General features: G+C 41.4%; 2 protein-coding genes across 18 annotated transcripts in view; one reads left to right on the forward strand and one right to left on the reverse strand.

Moving 5' to 3' along the window:
• The window catches only part of MAP3K4 (mitogen-activated protein kinase kinase kinase 4), a 148,733-nt gene extending 141,671 nt beyond the window's left edge, over nt 1-7,062 (forward strand). For all 10 annotated transcript variants that reach the window (XM_037895107.2, XM_037895105.2, XM_037895110.2 and 7 more), the window contains 4 exons: nt 2,592-2,714; nt 3,760-3,866; nt 5,117-5,296; nt 6,531-7,062. In XM_037895107.2, the coding sequence (XP_037751035.1) occupies nt 2,592-2,714; nt 3,760-3,866; nt 5,117-5,296; nt 6,531-6,551 (431 nt within the window). In that variant the 3' untranslated portion in view covers nt 6,552-7,062. The remainder of the gene's footprint in view (nt 1-2,591; nt 2,715-3,759; nt 3,867-5,116; nt 5,297-6,530) is intronic.
• AGPAT4 (1-acylglycerol-3-phosphate O-acyltransferase 4) overlaps nt 7,033-18,837 on the reverse strand; it is a 122,319-nt gene continuing 110,514 nt past the window's right edge. For all 8 annotated transcript variants that reach the window (XM_043544302.1, XM_037895113.2, XM_037895114.2 and 5 more), the window contains one exon: nt 7,033-11,526. In XM_043544302.1, coding sequence (XP_043400237.1) covers nt 11,435-11,526 — 92 coding nt within the window. In that variant the 3' untranslated portion in view covers nt 7,033-11,434. The remainder of the gene's footprint in view (nt 11,527-18,837) is intronic.

The raw sequence follows: 18,837 nt of genomic DNA on the forward strand, positions 1-18,837 counted from the left end.
AGTTACTGTAAGGTAAGTTACCATTCTTTCCCAACAGGTACAGATTCTGTTGGGAATCAAAAAAAGCCTATAAATGGAATTTATTCCTGCTACTCATTTTCTCCTTTTAGTGTTACTAAGCATATAACTTCTCTGCCTCCCTTATTTTAAATAATATCTAAACTTTGTTTCTAAATGCTTCGATAGCTGTCAAGGAACCTCTGAGTGAGAAGGAGAGTCCCAACTTCATGGGGCTGCACTCCCTTTCCATAAACTGAGCATTTTAAGGACTATTCACATTTCCTTTCTGGTTTCTTGGGTTTCTTTGTGGAAGAGCTAAAATGCACTAACTGGAAGTTGGAGAATATTTTAGAAGGGCACAGGACACAAAGGGTCCTGCACTGCCCCCTGTGCAATACAGAGCAAAAGTGGGGAGCTGGTGGGAGGACATAGTGCCTAGACGAGCACAAAAATATCTTTGTGTGATGTGGATAGAAGGCTAATAAGCGTGGATAAACCTGAGACAATGCTGGGATATACCATTTGCAGGGAGCAATTTTGTTGATCCATGTGTGCCACTCATTTTCCATCAAGAAGAGCCACCACTAAAGTCACAGCATTAAGGTTTCAGCATCTCTGCTAGGAGACCCACCACCAACCAAGCGAGAGCTTCATTCTGATTACTCACTATTAGTCAAGATTTTGCATGACTTGCGTAGTGTGCTGCTGCTTCTATACTTGCTTGCTCTAAACATGTGCGTTGGCACAATATTGAAATGGAAAAGAATGCTGGTCACCAAGGGCCAGGTTCTCCAGTCCACTAAGTTCACTTTCCAGCTCCTACATGAAGCAAAGTGAATTTAAGATGACCAGTGATTCCTCCTGGAGAACTCTTCCGCACCCCGTAGGGGGAATCTCCACACATTAAGGTGGCGGTGGCAGAGTAGTCACCTGCTACAAATAAGCAACGTTTCTGGCAATGGAAAAGGGACTATATCAGGAGTGGGGTAGGGGATAGTGGTACAAAACTCCACTATCCCTGATAACTAGGGCCCTACCAACTTCATGGTCCATTTTGGTCAATTTCATGGTCATAGAATTTTAAAAATAGTCAATTTCATGGTTTCAGATGTTTACATCTGAAATTTCATGGTGGTGTAATCCTGGACAGGGAGGATCACAAAGCACTTGGGGTGGGGGCGGGAGGGCGGTATGGGATTGCCACCTTCACTTCTGGGCTGCGGAGCTTCCTGCAGCTGGGGGAAGTCCTGGGAGATGGGTCTGATCTCCCACAGAGAATGGTTGTGCAGGGGAAGAGGAAGTCCCATCCTTCCCCAGCCTTGCTGGGACTAGCAGCTGGAGCCTGGTCTACGGTAGGAGCTAGATTTCATGGGGAAGATCTGATTTCACGGTCCGTGGCACGTTTTTCATGGCTGTGAATTTGGTAAGGCCCTACTGATAACGCAGTGGTGTAAGCTCCATTAGCCAGATTGGCCATAGTGTTGAATTGGGACCCAGGTGCTTTAGATAGCAGGGTTCCATTATACTGCAGTGTCCTATCTAGCTCACTTGAACTGAGCAGATGGTTACAGTGAGGGATGCCATGAGGAGCATGTATGAGCCCTTGCTTGCAAGGAAACCCGTAATACTGGAGTTTGAGCAATCACTTAACAGAGCACCTGGCAGCTGTCCAATTATGCAGCTCTCATTTTGACAATCTGATAACTATTTCAGGCATAGGATTACAGTGTTAATTTCCTTCACATTCTTAATGGAGCCAATTTTGAATCCGTTAACCATGACAGGGCTTCTTAAAAGTAGTGTTAGATCAGTTAAAATCTTAAAAATCCAACCAAAAATAGCTCCTAGGGACAGAGTGTGAATGTGATTTTGTGACCTATGCAAGGAGTGGAGCACTTGTTCCTTTGCCAAAAGGAATTCTGTACTTATATTGAATATAATGGACCAGGACTCCTGAATTCCTAGGAGGGTGGTTTCATTCTTGTCAACACCCAATATTTTGTTCAGAAGAGAATGAACACTTTTAAAAAATAGTTTGAATTTTTCATAATGTTTATAAAAAGTTGAGTAGCAGTGACCATTCTGGGCTTCCCTACACAGCTGTGCCGCTGCATCTCATTCCTGACTGATAGTCTTGGGCCCACCAATGGAGGCAGATTTTGTGGTGATTTTTGCTATATGGAGCAACGCCCTCATGAGATTCGAATGAAACTCCCCAGATTCCTTGTGCCCTAAAATGGCACAAGAACACAGGTCTCCAACATTTGTAAGACAGATGAATTAACCCACTGGGCCACCTAGCCCCCTGGACTCTTTGTTTTGCTTTGTCATGAAATTTAATTCTTGGATCATACTGACTTGATCTGTGGACTTCATGGGTATGCCTAGGCTTAGTGTTTACAGAAGATGCCCAGCAAAAGGCCAGTTTGTGCGAAGAATGCATCATCTCGGGAGTACTGCCAAATTACACCTTCGTCACTTACTATACGCCATTTGTCTTAGCATACTATGCTGAGATGTCCTGATCTCTCAATTAAGCAGAAATTTAACAAGTTGTTTAATTTTTGTTTTGTTTTGTTTGCATCTCCCAGGAGCCAATATCTTCCTTACCTCATCAGGACTGATTAAGCTGGGAGACTTTGGTTGCTCAGTAAAATTAAAGAACAACACACAGACGATGCCTGGAGAAGTGAACAGTACTCTGGGGACTGCAGGTGAGGAAGAATGTGCTAAAATGCTGACATGTTATGAACATGTTTAGCACTGACTAGTGAGGGGGGGGGAATGATGAAGTGAGCTGTAGCTCATGAAAATTTATGCTCTAATAAATTTGTTAGTCTCTACGGTGCCACAAGTCTTTCTTTTCTTTTTGCGGATACATGACTTCTGTCGAAACAGTGCTGGGGACAAATTTGAGTAGAGCTTGGTGTGACCTTATCGGGGAGGAGTGCCTGGGGCAACTTTAACTGGTAGAGTGTATAGAGAGAGGAAGGCCCGAAGTATAGCACAACAAACAAAAGTTTAACGGAACAAAAGATGTGTATATAGCTTCTGAAAACTAACTCATATTCAGTGGAAAGTGTACATAGCTGTACTGTTCTCTTTGACTAGATAAACATCAAATATCTTTGTCATACTTTCTATTCTTGACACATTGATTTTTTGCATCCCTGTTATGACTAAACAAGATAGCCTAAATTAAGACCGGGGTAAGTAGCTGCAACTCTGTAGAAGTCCCAATTACATCAGCTCTGAATTTGGTTCTGTGTACTGAATATGGGCCCAATCCTGTGTGTGAACTCCCACTGAGTGCACCTGGAGGACTTGGGTTTAATTGGGTTACAGAATTCTAGAGAGGTAAGACTGCATCTGCACAGGAAGAGTGTGTAACTACATTTCACAGGAGTGTCCCCTTTTTTCTATTTAAGAAGGCACCTTCCTCTGCCCCCTTATGGAAATGGCATAGGATTCTTTTGCATTGGTGTTGAATTATTTTAAGCAAAGGAAAATAACTGAAAAATATGTACTGTTTCAGCCCTGTTAACTATTATCCTTGAAGATGAAAAACATTTATGCTGGACTATTTCAGAGAACTCAAGAAGCCAGTAAATGACATCCTAGAACAGAAAGGAATAACCAGTAGTAATTGACTGCAGATGTATTGAAAAGCATTTGATTGCTCAGTTTAATCACTTAATTTAGATACATACTGTTCCTTCTGTTGTATAAATTGACACCACCGTATGTGTTGTTTCAAAGCATACATGGCACCCGAGGTAATTACTAGAGCTAAAGGAGAAGGGCATGGACGTGCAGCAGACATCTGGAGTCTGGGTTGTGTTGTAATAGAGATGGTCACTGGCAAGGTAAGAACATTTCACATACCAGACTGGTTCTAAATGCTCAATAATACAGGCTCAGCTATTTGTAAAAGAGGCTGGTGCAGTCCTCCTCATTGAACAGCGTAAAATGGATATTCATTTATTAGCTGGCATTCCCCAAAGAAAAATCAAGTTTGCAGACTTGTATACATTTTTATTTCCAATGACTAAGACTGACTTGGTGTTGCAGGGAGGTTCTGGAATCTCAATCATTGGAGATTTTTAAGAGCAGGTTAGCCCAACACCTGTGAGGGATGGTCTAGATAATACTTAGTTCTGCTATGAGTGCAGGGGACTGGACTAGGTGACCTCTTGGGGTCCCTTCCAGTCCTATGACTCTATGATACACTAACGTTTGGGGGATGGAACAGTCATTTGTTCGTTGACCTAGAGCAAGGGAGATCTTTCTGGTCCTTGGGTCTAAATGTTTAATAACTTCTTGACCATAGCATTTTCTCTTCCTCCTGTGTAATTTTTGGGGTGTGTCTCATCATTCAGCTATGTCCTGCAATCATTTCAAGACCTGTGTGTGACATTCGCTCCTCATATTCTCAACCTCTCAGGAATTTCACAATAAAATCACTAGGAAATGCCCTCTACTCTGACCACTAGAAATGGCATTTTGTCATGTAACTGCAGATTGTTTCCTGTGTCCCACTTTAAGTTTCTTATTCATTCTTCCCCTGGTCTGTCTTCTGTTCTGTATAAACTTGTACTACTGTTCCATACGTGTGCTGTTTAATACAGAATAATGATCTCTCCCCCTCCACAATTTTAGGCTTGCTTCAGACTGAGTGCCAGTCAAAGCGTGTTTGTCTTTCTTATTTCCTAGGTATCAGCAGTTGCTCTGTTTAAGCACAGCTTGGGCATAGAAGTGTGGCTCTAAATGATATGACTTTCTTTTGGTTGCTCACTTTGACACAATGCAAAGTCTGAGGACAGAATTTAGCGTTCATCACTGTAATATCTGGGCACCTTCCAGTAGTGCATTAAGCAACGCAACTGGCATCCATGAATTGTCTGAAAATGAGCTGCACGTGTTCATCCAAGGCCTACTGTGTTCTTAGCAGTTTGTTTTAAAGGCTTTAGACCCACAAGGCGCAATTCAAGTCCACGAGCACTGGGGTTTTTAGTAGATTTCTGGAGCTAGAGAAATATATGCTCCCTTCACTATTGGCTAACAAACAGACCTATTTACCAAACCTTGCATTCAGCAATTCTATTATTTGTTGCAGAGACCCTGGCATGAATATGAGCACAACTTTCAGATCATGTATAAAGTGGGGATGGGTCATAAGCCTCCTATACCTGAAAGGGTAAGCCCAGAAGGAAAAGACTTCCTTTCTCACTGCCTGGAAAGTGATCCAAAGATGAGATGGACAGCTAGCCAGCTCCTTGATCATCCATTTGTCAAGGTTTGTCAAGTTGATTTAGTGTCAGGATCGTAGTAGATAGGAATGAGAGAGATGTAACTTCATTGAATGCATGTACAACTGTAGGGCGTCGTCTCCTGATAGTGCTTGCAAACCATGTGTGTTTTAAAATTTGTTACTTTTTGTGTTCTGCATAGTATTGGCTTAATATTTTCACTATCAGATATCTGAATGAAAAGATCTTCAGTTATTTTCATAGCTAATAACTTAGGTTGGTACATTACCTGCTTAAAGGAGTGTGGCTGCAGCAAACTTACACTGGTGTCTCTGTACATCTTCTAGTACACTTTCATCATTGAGTTTTAAGGGCTGTTACTATGTACATATGTAACTTAAACACAGAATAAAGCAACCTTGACACCTATCTTTAAATTTTAAAAACCTCTAGTGAGAATTTAGTGGTAGTACCAGGTGGGCTGTTAATGGGAGTCAGACCTAAAACTTTAGAGAGCACATTTACAATGACTTGAGTATTGCATAGATGACAGTCCATTCCCTAGCAATTTAAACTTTTTTATGCCAGAGAACTATATGTGACAGGGTTTAAGTTTTATTTAATGACTACTTTCTAGTTTTGTTTTGTTTTTTCGAGGTATTGGTATTGGTTTTCAAGCACCTGAAATGAAAGTGCTCTGTCCATTTCAAAGCCTATGTTGTTCAGTGGGATGTAGATTTTGTTTGGTTCTTCAAAGATTGGAACAGCTTATATAAATGTTAAACTTTTTTCATTATTTAAAGATCTTTTAATATACAATTTAAAATGTATTCATAGAATCAGAAAAAAGACAAAGCAGGCCATCTGTCCCCCTCAGCCACTGCAAGATTGTTTAAGCTAATTCAAACAACAAAGTCAACTATGCATAATCCACACACTCCGGCTGCCTTCCCTTGGTGTTACTCCATATAGCCAGCAATGCTTCAAGAAGACCGTTCGTCTTAGTGGAATTAGAGTAATGAAATCAGATCAGTCACGTCAGCAGAAAGCACTGTTATTCACGGGAAAGTTTTTTTTGATGGGTGGGGATAGCATACAGAGGCATTAGCTTGTATCATAATATTGTCAATGAGTGTGATGAAAAAAGAGGGAGTTAAACTGAAAAAAGGCTGTCCACTTGGTGAGTGGGAAGAAGAGGTGACCTACTGATTTCTTTACTGCAGGCTGTACAAATTAGACTCATTTTAATTGCTGACAGTGTCTTGTGTCCTCCTTTCACAGGTTTGCACAGATGAAGAATGAAGTTACTCAATATGTGGCCACTTGTACTCTGGCGAAGTATCTGCTAATCACTACTGTATGTAATATTTACATAAAGACTGTGCTAAGAAACAGTATAAAATTTAAACTTACCATGACTGAAGACTGCACAAGTGACAAGCGTCACTTTTACTGCTGCTCCTGTATGTTTTACTTGGCACATGTTGCTCATGTGACAGTGTCTGCATGTTTCAGTGAAAGTGCCATTACTACTGTATATGGACCATTACCTTTTTGTTGTTCTTTCTTTAAATGTTTCTCATTTAAGTGAGAACTGTAATGTTAATATGTAGTATTTTTGGACTTTCTAGGTTCGAAAAAAGTTGTAGTGTTATCAGGCGTTCTGGACCTTGTTTTTTAAATCTCCCGTTTGAGTGCACTGACTGTGAACTTTTACTCTGTTTTTTTGCCCAGCTTCAGATTTGTTATGCAAAAGGCTGATTAATGAAATTACAAAAAAAAGTTTTTCTCAATAAATGGTTTATTTTAGGAAGTTTTTTGTGCAGTTCTCTCTCCATGGTTGAAGATGCCAATATATATAACAAACCCAAGACATTCTGGGATAAAAATCCACCCTGAAGCATTTGAGAAGCAACAAAGCATGGACTAAAATCACAGCCTTCTGTGCCAGTGAGTTCTTCTGGATAAGTTACTCTTACAAATGCCTGTTGAGTTCATCAACATGCAAGCAAGAGTAGTTAAGGTTTTTACCCCTCATGCTGCTTGTGAAGGAAGTATGAACTGTTCAGTGGTTACAGCTGTGTTCAATATGGCCAGTGCATTTTTGCAAGTACACAGCATCTGCAGTGAGGAAAAAAATCACTAGAGCTTTTGGCACAAATCACATAGGTGGGGTTCCTACAAGTACTTTTTAAAACCTTAGAACTCAGTAGTGTGGAACATAAGAGCAATCTTTTACCAGAATGTGGGGCATTTCCTTTCATTCAGGAGGTCCTGGATTTTCTTTCTGTGCTCTTAAAAAGCAGCATACTACCTCCTGATATATGTATGGGTCTCTGAAATGTCAGTGATCACCTAATTTTTGACTTCTTGTACCCCCTCTGGCTAATCTTCCCAGAGGCAGCAACATCTCCCCCTGAGTGTATCCACAGATCATGATAGTCGAACAGCCTTCATCACATATGAAGGCTTGCTGCCTATCTAACATATTTAGAAGACCACTGATGTTTGGCCCCGCTTAGTGTAAGATACACCAACAAACTCCTAGTTTGCATTGAATTTCAGAACATACTTGTGACTGCCAGCAAGAAATATAGAATGCTGATCAATGTTAGGAAAACAAAGTCAACACAGCAAGGTATGGTGTGCAACAGCTGTATCACGATGGTCAAGTGGTGAAACAAGTGAATGATGTAGCCATCTCTTGATTGTTCGTGTCTAGTTTCCCCTATTTAGGGAGATTAACACAGATGTGTAGTTTAATTTGACAACAGTGCAGTTTTTGCAAGCTGTTCAAGTCAACCCTCCTGTAGGGCTGAGAGACCTGGATACTTCCAGTGGAGGATTTGAGCTTTGGTGATGCTGCATAACCAGAAGTGTGAATAATAAGAGAGATTAATTTTTAAAAAAAGCACAATGACTGCAGAAAGTTATGTAGGGTCTCAAGACACAGTACATTAATCAGGCAAGATTGCATATAAATGACAAAAGGGAAGAAAGATCCAGATGCACTAGGATCCAATATAGAGAGCAGACATTTTACAAGTCTGTTGCATCTGAGGATAGTCAACCGCTATAGTGGAGCGGTCACCTGAAAAAGACCACCTCAAAGATTTTCCTAACATAGTTTTGAAACATTTCTCCACAACCAACTAGGGCTATGGGAAGTTCACATTTTGGCTGCTCTGCTTCCTTGAGTGTGATACAGGAGGTAGAGTTTTACATTCTTTAATCTGCTCCTTAGCCCAGAAAAGCCAGTTGTGTAACCTAATAAAAAAAAACCCTCCACATTTGCCAATCAACTCTAAACATATACCTTTTAAACAGGCCAGTGGTGCAGTGTCCACAGCTGGATTGAAACATCAGTGAAGACCAAACAATAGGACAGCCTATAAAGTCACACTACCCACCTGAAGCTCATAGAGGTGTTTTGAAAAACACAAACAAAAGAAAATGTATTTCGCTTCACTTTAACAGCCTTCACATTTTCCTTCCCAGGCTGTTGAAGCAACCCTCAGCTAGAGTGTGTTTGGTAGCAGTTGCATTAAAAATTCCTTGCATTTCAAAGACAAGTTTTGCACTCTAACTCTTTATTTTTTTTGTATAAACAAACTTAAGACTACTTTTGTTAAGGCAATTGTAAAACATAAGTTGCTCAGGGGAGGGGAAGTGAACACTGATGTCTAACAAGACAATATGTCATTCTTTTAATACAATAAACCAGACTTTTTAATTTTGGCAAGTACCTTTTACAGGCATTCCAGCAAAGCCACAAGAGGTACAATGCTGATTTCAGCAGCAAGGGCAGGATAATCACTTATGTAGAGTTTTGGAAGGTCCAATCCTACATTCCTTGTGCATCTAAAATTCCCAGTTAAAGCAATGGGACTTCTGGGAGTGCATGGAATGAAAGAGACAGATTTAAGTGCTTTAGCCTAATCTAATCTATTTTAATTCTCTCACTCAGAATAATTGATATGTACGAACAAACACTCCACAATTACATAAACATTTTCATATTAACATTAAAATAAATACAAGGGATGTGTGCCTCTGAACTAATACACATTTGCTGTTCAGCAGTGAGCCCCAGTTGAAAAAGACCCTCCCCCTACTTTACCAAACCATACACTTTATCTGCACCAGTAAACTGGCTTAAACAGAGTTTTCCCTTCCTGCCTTCACTTTCAAAATGACAGGGACAGGCTGTGCAGGATTATGGGTGGTGGTGTCAGCAGTCCCCTTCATGTCAAGCCATCCCCTAAGGAGTTTCTGTACAGTACTGTACTGGGCTGTGTTTCTCCCTTGGTGGAGCGTTCCAGTTAGTTCTGTTCTCCTTCTTTACACCAGTAACGTACTGTGGCAAAAGCATGGGAGCAGCCTTTATTCTCAATATCTCCAAGGAAGTTACTCCATTCTATAATGTAGAAAAGGCCAAAGGAAGCCTGCAGTCATGTCGTCTTTGTTCACCTAAAGTTCACCTTCATTTCACTGAATATTGAGAATCTGGAAGGAATAGGCTAGCCTTAGCAGTGAGTTTAAAAGACCCTTTCCCACTAAGAGCTAGTTAAGGCTGTGTGGGCAGGAAACCCTGAAGTCTCAGCAATTAGATGCCAGCAAAATCAATCTGCCTCAGACTCCTTCCTTCAGACTAACAGCCATGAGTTTCAAACCCATTCCTTGCAACTGCCCCTCTACTAAAAAATAGCACTACCTGCCCCCTCATTAAGTTAGAAATATTCATCTCTGCTCTCTTAAGTAACATTTCAGCTACTGAACAGCAAATACCTTGTTCATGGATTTCTTTGCACTGTTAGCCCTGTTTCTTTGAGTATCCCACTGCACTCTTAGCTGGTACAAATAAACCTGCTTGAGAAGCTTTCACTAAATTCCCAAATACAGATGGAAGCTGTGGCTTGGTGAAATGCACTATGCCAAAATCTAGGAGAAGAACAAGTGAATAGTGACCTTTAGGTATTCACTGGTTACAAAAAACTTTTTAAAGGAGGCGATTTCCACAGGTTATGATGTTTAAAAACCAAGAGGGCACAAAGGCAGCAGAGCTAGGATATAAAAACAAGCCTCGCTTAATGAAGGACAGAATTCTTTCCAAAGGGCAGGGGACTGGAATCGCTACAGGCAGTAAGGTTTTGTCACTGGAAACTAGATCAACTCTGCAGGACTGTGAACTGGAAGGCATGCCCAGAAAAAATTAACACCTAAGGAAATCATCTAGCTTCAAGTTATCTTAAGCTGCACCCTCTGAGGCTAAGTGTAGTTATTTCTCAGAAGAGACAAAAGCAAATGATTCCCCAACCTTGTTTTGTTGAAGGACATACAGCTGCTTTTCTTTCCTACCACTGTATGAAGGCCCATATGTATAAGTATTTTGTAAGCTAAAAATGATTTTATTACTTCTCCCAAAATGTAAACAGCATTCAGTCTAATCATTGCGTACATCAGTGCTCTGAAGCTAATCCCAAACTGCTTAGTAATTGTAAGGAACGGTGGTGGGGTAGGTACATTTGTCATGTCTCAACACCACGGCTCTGTTCAAAATTCACTGGGCCAAATTCTACCACCAGTTACATCACGAAGACCCTACTCTTGCAGTTTGAGCTGGAGGGACAGACCCTCATACTCCGTCCCCTTCAAGTTAATAGGTGCAGGGACTGAGTGGATCTCATTGTACAATTAGGACCAATATTGGAATAGCTCTGCTGAGACCTGTTTTCTGCAGAGGGCTTGGTTCAATTTGTCATTTCTTTAATTGAGCAAAGTATATTGAACTAACAGATTATGGTCATTAACATGATCTAGACATACAAAATTTCCATTTTAATTTTCTTATACCCCCATTTATGATCCATTCCTGACAGCATGTTAAGAAAAACCTGCATCCCTGCACAGTCAACGGCTTATATCACACTAGATTTTTTTTTTCTTCCAAATATAAGACACTTCATATGAAAACCAACAAACAAAGGCCAACCTGTTTTGGAGAGGTGAGATGCAGAACACCTTTCAGCGAGTCTGAAATCTAGCCCCAGCTCCAAGGAAACAAAATGGGAGCACAAATTCAGTTACGCTCACCCCCACCCTCACTTGAAGGAGCATGATGTGCAAGTAAAGAGTTTTCAGAAGTTGCATTTGTTCCCGCTGGATTGAAGCAGTCTCTGGAGATATTACATTTGTTTCTGCTTGTTGTCATTGTTGCCATAGGTAGAGCCCTTGTTAATTTCAGTCACCCCTATCATCCATCGGACACCAACAGAAGCTGTAGCGAAAGAAGAAAAAAATTACGTAAAACTTGACTGCCACCAGGTAGCGATTACCATGTAAGCCACACAGAAGAGGTTTTAAAAGGCTAGTGGTGGTAACATGAGGCTTGCTGTATTACCTTGTTGACAATAGTAATTATAAAGCACTTTTTAATCCATAGATCTCTGTGCTTTACAAAGGAAGGTAACTATTAACCCTATTTCACAGACAGGAAATCAGAGCCAGAAACATGCAGTGACATGCCCAAGGGAAGACAACAGTTTCAGCAGGAGCTGTGGAAATAGAACCCAGCCCTTGCAAACACTGGACATGCTTCAGTCCATAAGACACTTTATACGCTTTTGCATATTAGAACACTATTGCTGTTCCTGCACAAATGAGCGCCACAGTTACGAATGTGCTAAAAACTAACCACATTTCACTAGTTAAAGTCCAATGTCAGCTTCAACGTTCTGCATTTGAAGGAGCGAGTGTATTAATATGATCCATTTGCAATAATCTGAACTAGAAAGGAATTTCATTTCTCACAAAAAGTGAACAGACTTGTTTAAACAGGTTTCAGAGTGGTAGCCGTGTTAGTCTGTATCCGCAAAAAGAAAAGGAGTACTTGTGACACCTTAGAGACTAACAAATTTATATGAGCATAAGCTTTCGTTGGCTACAACCCACTTCATTGGATGCGTGCAGTGGAAAATACAAAGGAAGATATATCTACACACAGAACATGAAAAAATGGGTGTTGCCATACACACTGTAACGAGAGTGATCAGTTAAGGTGAGCTATTACCAGCAGGAGAAAAAAAAAAAAAACCTTTGTAGTGCGAATCAGGATGGCCCATTTCCAACAGTTGACAAGAAGGTGTGAGTAACAGTAGGGGAAAAATAAACATGGGGAAATAGTTTTACTTTGTGTAATGACACATCCACTCCCAGTCTTTATTCAAGGCTAATTTAATGGTGTCCAGTTTGCAAATTAATTCCAATTCAGCAGTTTCTCTTTGGAGTCTGTTTTTGAAGTTTTGTTGTTGTAGTATTGTGACTTTTAGGTCTGTAATCGAGTGACCAGAGAGATTGAAGTGTTCTCCAACTGGTTTTTGAATGTTATAATGCTTGACATCGGATTTGTGTTCATTTATTCTTTTATGTAGAGACTGTCCGGTTTGGCCAAAAGTTTTTTTTTCCTCCTGCTGATAATAGCTCTCCTTAACTGATTACTCTTGATATAGTTGGTATGGCAACACCCATTTCTTCATGTTCTTGTGTGTGTGTGTGAGATATATATATATCTGTCTTCCTACTGTATTTTCCACTGTATGCATCTGATGAAGTGGGTTTTAGCCCACGAAAGCTTATGCTCAAATAAATTTGTTATTCTCTAAGGTGCCACAAGCACTCCTCATTCTTTAGACTTATTTAAAGTGCATTGGAAACCCTCATTCCCTCACACTCAATAATAAGCACACTGGGGTAACTTTGCTAAACACCTTACTTTTTTCAGCTAACACTGCTCTCAACTGTGTGGTGTTCTCTGGGTATCCCTTGTAGACTGATAGGTTATCAAAGGCTGCATTGAAAAGATTTTCAGATGTGATCACTGCATCCTATAGCTCATTGTAGAAAGGGGAATCTGTCTATAAAAGGGCAAGCTTCATAAAGATATCTCGGTAGCTAACGCTCAAGTGCCATAGGAGCACAAGTCTCCGTGCACAGCCATGGCACTTGGAGCCTGATCCAAAGCCTACTGCAATCATGAAACTATTCCTACCAATTTTTTGAAAAGCCCAGCCCCTGTTGTGGTTTTGGCTGAGAGTGAAAGGGGAAGCCCCTGCACATTCTTTGTATCCATTATTTTTCTATCATCATTTGCAATAGCATCATTAAATTCATGTTTTTCACCAGAAGAATTAACATTGAACAAATTCCCCAAGTCCAAACATCCTGCACATGGTAGCAGAGGCCAGACTCTCAAGTGCTTTGTATCAGATCATGGCCAGTACTGGGGCACCCTTGGACATAGAGCAACTGGCCCATTATCTCAGAATGTAAAAGAAAAACAGTCATACTTAATCTAACAGTTGTGTTTAAAGGGCCCAAAGTCAATAGGAGGCCTTCTCAGGGTTGGTCCCATCAGATGCTGCAGCAGCAGTCAAATCAACCAAGAAAAACAGAAGCTGAGGAAACTTTCCTGTGTTACTTTAATCAACACCAGCTTTAAAAAGTGATTTCCCCTCTTACAACACAATGGACTTTTTCATGGGGGATGTTTCCCTTTACTGGAGTGATAAATGAGCCATTTGATACAGGTATCACATCTCCCCCACTGCCACAACATGCCAGCCAGGTGTAAAGAAAACCTCCCAGTGTCCTACACAGTGCAGTGAAAGGAAAGCATTTGCAGAACAGGTTAAAGGTTCTTGATACAGGGCCCTGGAAATGTCCCATCTGAAATTATGATGGGATATGCATTACTAGGGAGGTATTGAATACAAACGTTAGACTTCACTTTGTCTCTTGGAAAGGAGTGTGCAATTATATCATTAACAAGCTCCTGCTCCTGGATCACTGACCTAGAGGGGAGTTTTTTGCTATTTGCCTCCGTGGGGATCAGATCGGGGTCTTAGAAAACTGGACATATTGGTCAGAAATTCCCTAGATGGTTTATAACAGGAAGAAGCACAAGTTGATTTGACAGTAGGTCAAAAATAATCAACTGATTAATAACCTTATTCCCCCTGGCTCCCGCTCCCCAAGCACAGGGATGGCAATTCAACCCACCCTTTACATGGTCACACAAGCTCCTCCTCCTGTTGAAAAGACTAGGGACAAGCTCCAACAGGGGAGTCCTCACCCTTGGCCTGCTCCTGCAGATATTTTGCAGGAGGAAATGCTCAAACTCCTACTTCCAGAATGACAGATATGATTCCATTTCCCCTCTCCAGCATCCATGCAGTTGTTTGCAAATCCCTTTTTCTTGGGATTTATGCACTGTTATTCAGCTGGAATCTTCTCTGGACACCTCCCCTCATTAAGATCATTCAAAGGCAAATCATTAGCAGGTGCCTGTGCATTTAATTAGTTCCTCTCATATCAGAATATGAACCTCCGAGCAAGGGTTGTTTTGTTTTTACTGAAAAGCACAGTTGGTGGCAAACGTATAGCACTAAGCCTATGAGAAGCATCACCACAAGGAGGAAAAGGCTTCTCTGATGAAAAGCTCAACACTACCAACCTATCCCGAACCAGCCAGCCCAAACATGAATAATTTCCTGAAGTCTTATGGGCAACCCTAGGGAGCTCACATGGTTCACTTACTATAGTCAAGCCTTCATCAAGGTCTTTTAGCCACCAAGCAGAGTCTAGGAGAGAAGGAGAGACAGAGGAACAGAGAAAGAGAGACATCCACACACACTCATGCACAGTTTATTAGAAATACATGCTCTCATGCTCTGTGAGGGCCCAATCCAACACCCACTGAAGTCCGTGGAAGACACCATAAATACTGACCAAGTTGCTTATGAATTAATGATTTTTGTACCAATCTGAAGAAAGCAAGAAATAGCTCAGCATTCTTCCCTAAAGCATCAGCACATCCCTAACCAACCTGAGAAAATACAACCAGCATGACCAAAACCAGTGGCTACCTCTTGTCCACATTCCAGTCAAGGTCACTCAAGTAACTTCACTGATGGGGAATAATTAAAAATAACCAGTCTCTTTGCTGGAAGTATTCCCTGACTGGTTTGCCCAAATAGGCAAGACAGAGCCAACAATGGTTCACAAGAGTTGCTCATTTGAAATATAGCTGAATGGAGTAAAATCTTTTTGTATACAGCCAGAAGCCACTAAACATGCAATCCACTGAGATTGTGTATCAGGCCTCTCTGGCAAATGCTAGAAGGTTTGAATTGTTACAGCAGCTCCTGTTTTGTGCCCTTGGCAACTTGTTCCAAGGAGGTGAACTGGCTGGCTTGTTAAAATACCCACCTGCCTTTTTAATAGGAAGAAGAAGAAAAGAAATTTGAAAGAGCCGCATTATCAAACTACAGAATGTTGAGGAAGACACATAGGAAAGTCAAAAGGGCATATTTTGCCTACAGGCTCAATTTCAAAAGAGAGACGGAGGAAAAAAATAAGGTACAATAGGGATTTTCCAAACCTCTTCAGGAGAGGGATCTATAGGCTGGAAATAAGCTCACAAGACACCCTCATTTAGGAAGGCATTAAAGGAAGAGATCAGAAACTGCAGACCTTTACAGCTAATCTCAGTAGTGGGAAAGACTGTAAAGTCATTGATTACAGACAAAAATAGGAAAATACCTTGTCAAGTATAAGCACCACGATAGTGAATATGGATTCAAAGGGAAGGTCAGGATTAACTAATTCCTTTCAAACACAGTTTGATCTTCCAAGGATGAAGCCACACATGATCTACCTGAACCTTCAAAACAGGTTTCAACAGCGGAAGGATGTTGGATCAGGTGAAGGTCAGACTGCTTGGTTCTTTTCCCAGCTTTCCCCCCAACTCACCATGTAACCAAATTCTACGCTGATTTACACCCTCACTGAAGTAATGGAGAGTAAGGATAATTTGGCCCATTGCACTTCATCTTACTGATCTGTAAAACAGATCACCAATAAATAATAATACACCTGGCTGGGGTGTAACAAGGTTCACTGATGATATAGAATATACTTTGAGCAGCTTGGATGAAAGGCTAAGTTAGGCCAAAGTATTTCTTTTTAAAATGTTGTATACAGGGAATGTGCTAGGGTAAAATATTACAGGAGCAAAATCACAAGTGAAGGGCTGGTGGAATGAAATGTCCAGTCCCACCTGCTCCTGCTCCCTTTCAGGCAGCTATTGCCCACAGTGAGATCCATGGTCCTCAGTGATGCTGCTGTATATTTGTGCACAGCAGCACATGGCAGGGAAGGGAGAAGCTGCCTCGAGATGGCCTCACTCGTGCAGAGAGAGGCCGCACTCTCACTCGGACTGGAAAAAGCCTGTAACACGAGGACTCAGTTCAACCAAAAACAAAATGGCAACAATGATTTTGGTTTCAAATGGTCAAGAGCTGGGAAACAGAGTGGAGAGGAAGAACCAGAGTAGGACATGTGAGCTGGGATAACAACAAGACAGAAACTCAAACCATCACCGCAGTGCCTGGCAACAGAAAAAGAGGAAATCAGCACGTGGAGCTGAAAAACAGAACACAAATCAGAGCGATTGTTATGGCAACCAAGCAAACTACATCCCAGGGCTTTTACAGAGTTGTGGGCGCAGTGCTGTACCTGCTACAGAAAGGCTACTGCAGAATTGAAGAAGGTACAACAGATGGGCCTTAGAAGGATGACAGGGCTGGACAGGGGTGAGGTAGTCACGCTTAAGAGAGTATTAAGAAGTGCTCAATTCTGAGGTTTATGTGGAGGAGGTGGATCCCAAAAGCTGCCTGGGGAGGGCGGAGGGGACAGAAAGGAAAAGAAGTAATAGCACAGCACTTGAACCTTTGAAGGCAACACTGCATTGACAGGGGCTCATATTTAATCCCAAAAGGTCAGATTCTCTTTACTGAAGTTCTCAACCTGAGCCCAGTAGCAAACTGAGTAAAAAGGTTTTGTCCAAAAACTCTTATTAAGTTCGGGGCATGGAAGGCCCAGCACCAGGAGCATGCAGAGACAGGGTACAGCTGCTACTACGGCCCAGCCTATGGCCTGGATTTATAGATAGAGTTCCAGCTTCAGCCACACAAATAACTTTGTTCCCAGTTCCCCCACCCACTATAAACTATGGATATGGTGCGAAGGGAGTGCAGTCTCTTACGCTTTACCCTCTTCATGCAAGGAAAGAGTTGATTTAAGATCTAAAATGTCCATTTAAGCAGCCTGAGTTCTCGCTCAGGCAAAACTGAAGGACTTTTGAAAGAAGAAGAAATGGAAGACTGGGCTCAAAGAGTTCGTCAATGCAAGGAAACCTGCCAAAGGCAGCAATATGCAGTACAACCACCATGGTATTATAACAAATCCATGGTAACTTACAGCTTCACAGTTAGCCCCTGTCCCCATTCTCCTCCCCATGGGGGACTTGAAATTTCATGGCTATAATGGGATTAGGTAGAAACTTCCCCTATGGAACATCTCTCATCCCCTCCTCTGAAGCACCTCAAACTTGCCATTTTCTGAGACAGACAGGACATGGGACTAGATGGACCCCTGGTCTGATTCAGTAGGGCAATTTCTCTGTTCCTGAGTTTGATTTTACAAATATTTTATCTAAGATTTTGACTTTTCCCCTTTATGCTATATTCTATAGTCCCGTCCCCCCCCCCCCCCCAAACTGTGAGAGACTTAAAAACAATTCTACAAAAAAGAACCTTGCCATTCCAAACTATTATACATTTGTCATGATGTGCATGCATGGAGAGGGGGAAAAAATTACATTTGTGCAATTTCTTTTTAATACCCTTCACATATTGTAAGATTATTCTTCACATTTCTCTTAAATTTCCACTTACAGCGGGAGTGCTCTAGACAACCAGGGATGAAAGATGCAACTCTGACAGTTCTAAGATATGCTTTTTGTAGGCAGAATGTGAACCACAGCAACCAGAATTTAAAACAGAGCCAACAGTGCAATGTGCTGCACTCGCAGAAAAGGATTCTCCAACAGAGCTCTCAACCACAAATACAAATTCTTTGGCATTCTCTGAACTGTGTTGTAGCTGATAACACCACACTGGTTTTTGAGTCAATTCAAAAAACTACAAGCAAAAGTTACAATAAAATTAAAAGGTCGGTCTTACAGACTCAAATATTTGCAATACTTTTCAAAGGTAACACTTGAAGTCATCTTTTCTTTCTCTCTCTTATACCTTATGTGTCAAGGAGAGGTGGAATAAGGTGCTTTTATTGTTCTCCTGCAGAACATTCTTATTGACTTACTACACTCCGGTGAAAAAGAAAATTGCTAACTTGGGTATTTCCAACCTTGCTATGACTCAGTCATGTTTAAGGTTATAATAATAAAAAATCCCAGCTGCAATGACAGGAACACATGCCTCTCATTAAAGAAGGGGAAGGAGTAACCAGGCTGTGACTGCTACTGTGTCATTCCAGCCTTTCTAATTTGCCATGAAAGTTTAAGTTATCTCAGAAGATGATAGAGGGAAAGCCTATGGCTAGTTGGTCCCCAAGAAACCAATTGGCGGGGAGGGGGAAGGGATGTAAACCAGGACAAGGTTGCCCCAGAGCAGTGTTAAGGAGGGAGCCGGGCTCAGATTGGGTGGTTCTCGCCCCAGACCAGTTGACC

Source organism: Chelonia mydas, chromosome 3, assembly GCF_015237465.2.
Source record: "Chelonia mydas isolate rCheMyd1 chromosome 3, rCheMyd1.pri.v2, whole genome shotgun sequence".
Taxonomy (NCBI): Eukaryota; Metazoa; Chordata; order Testudines; family Cheloniidae; genus Chelonia; species Chelonia mydas.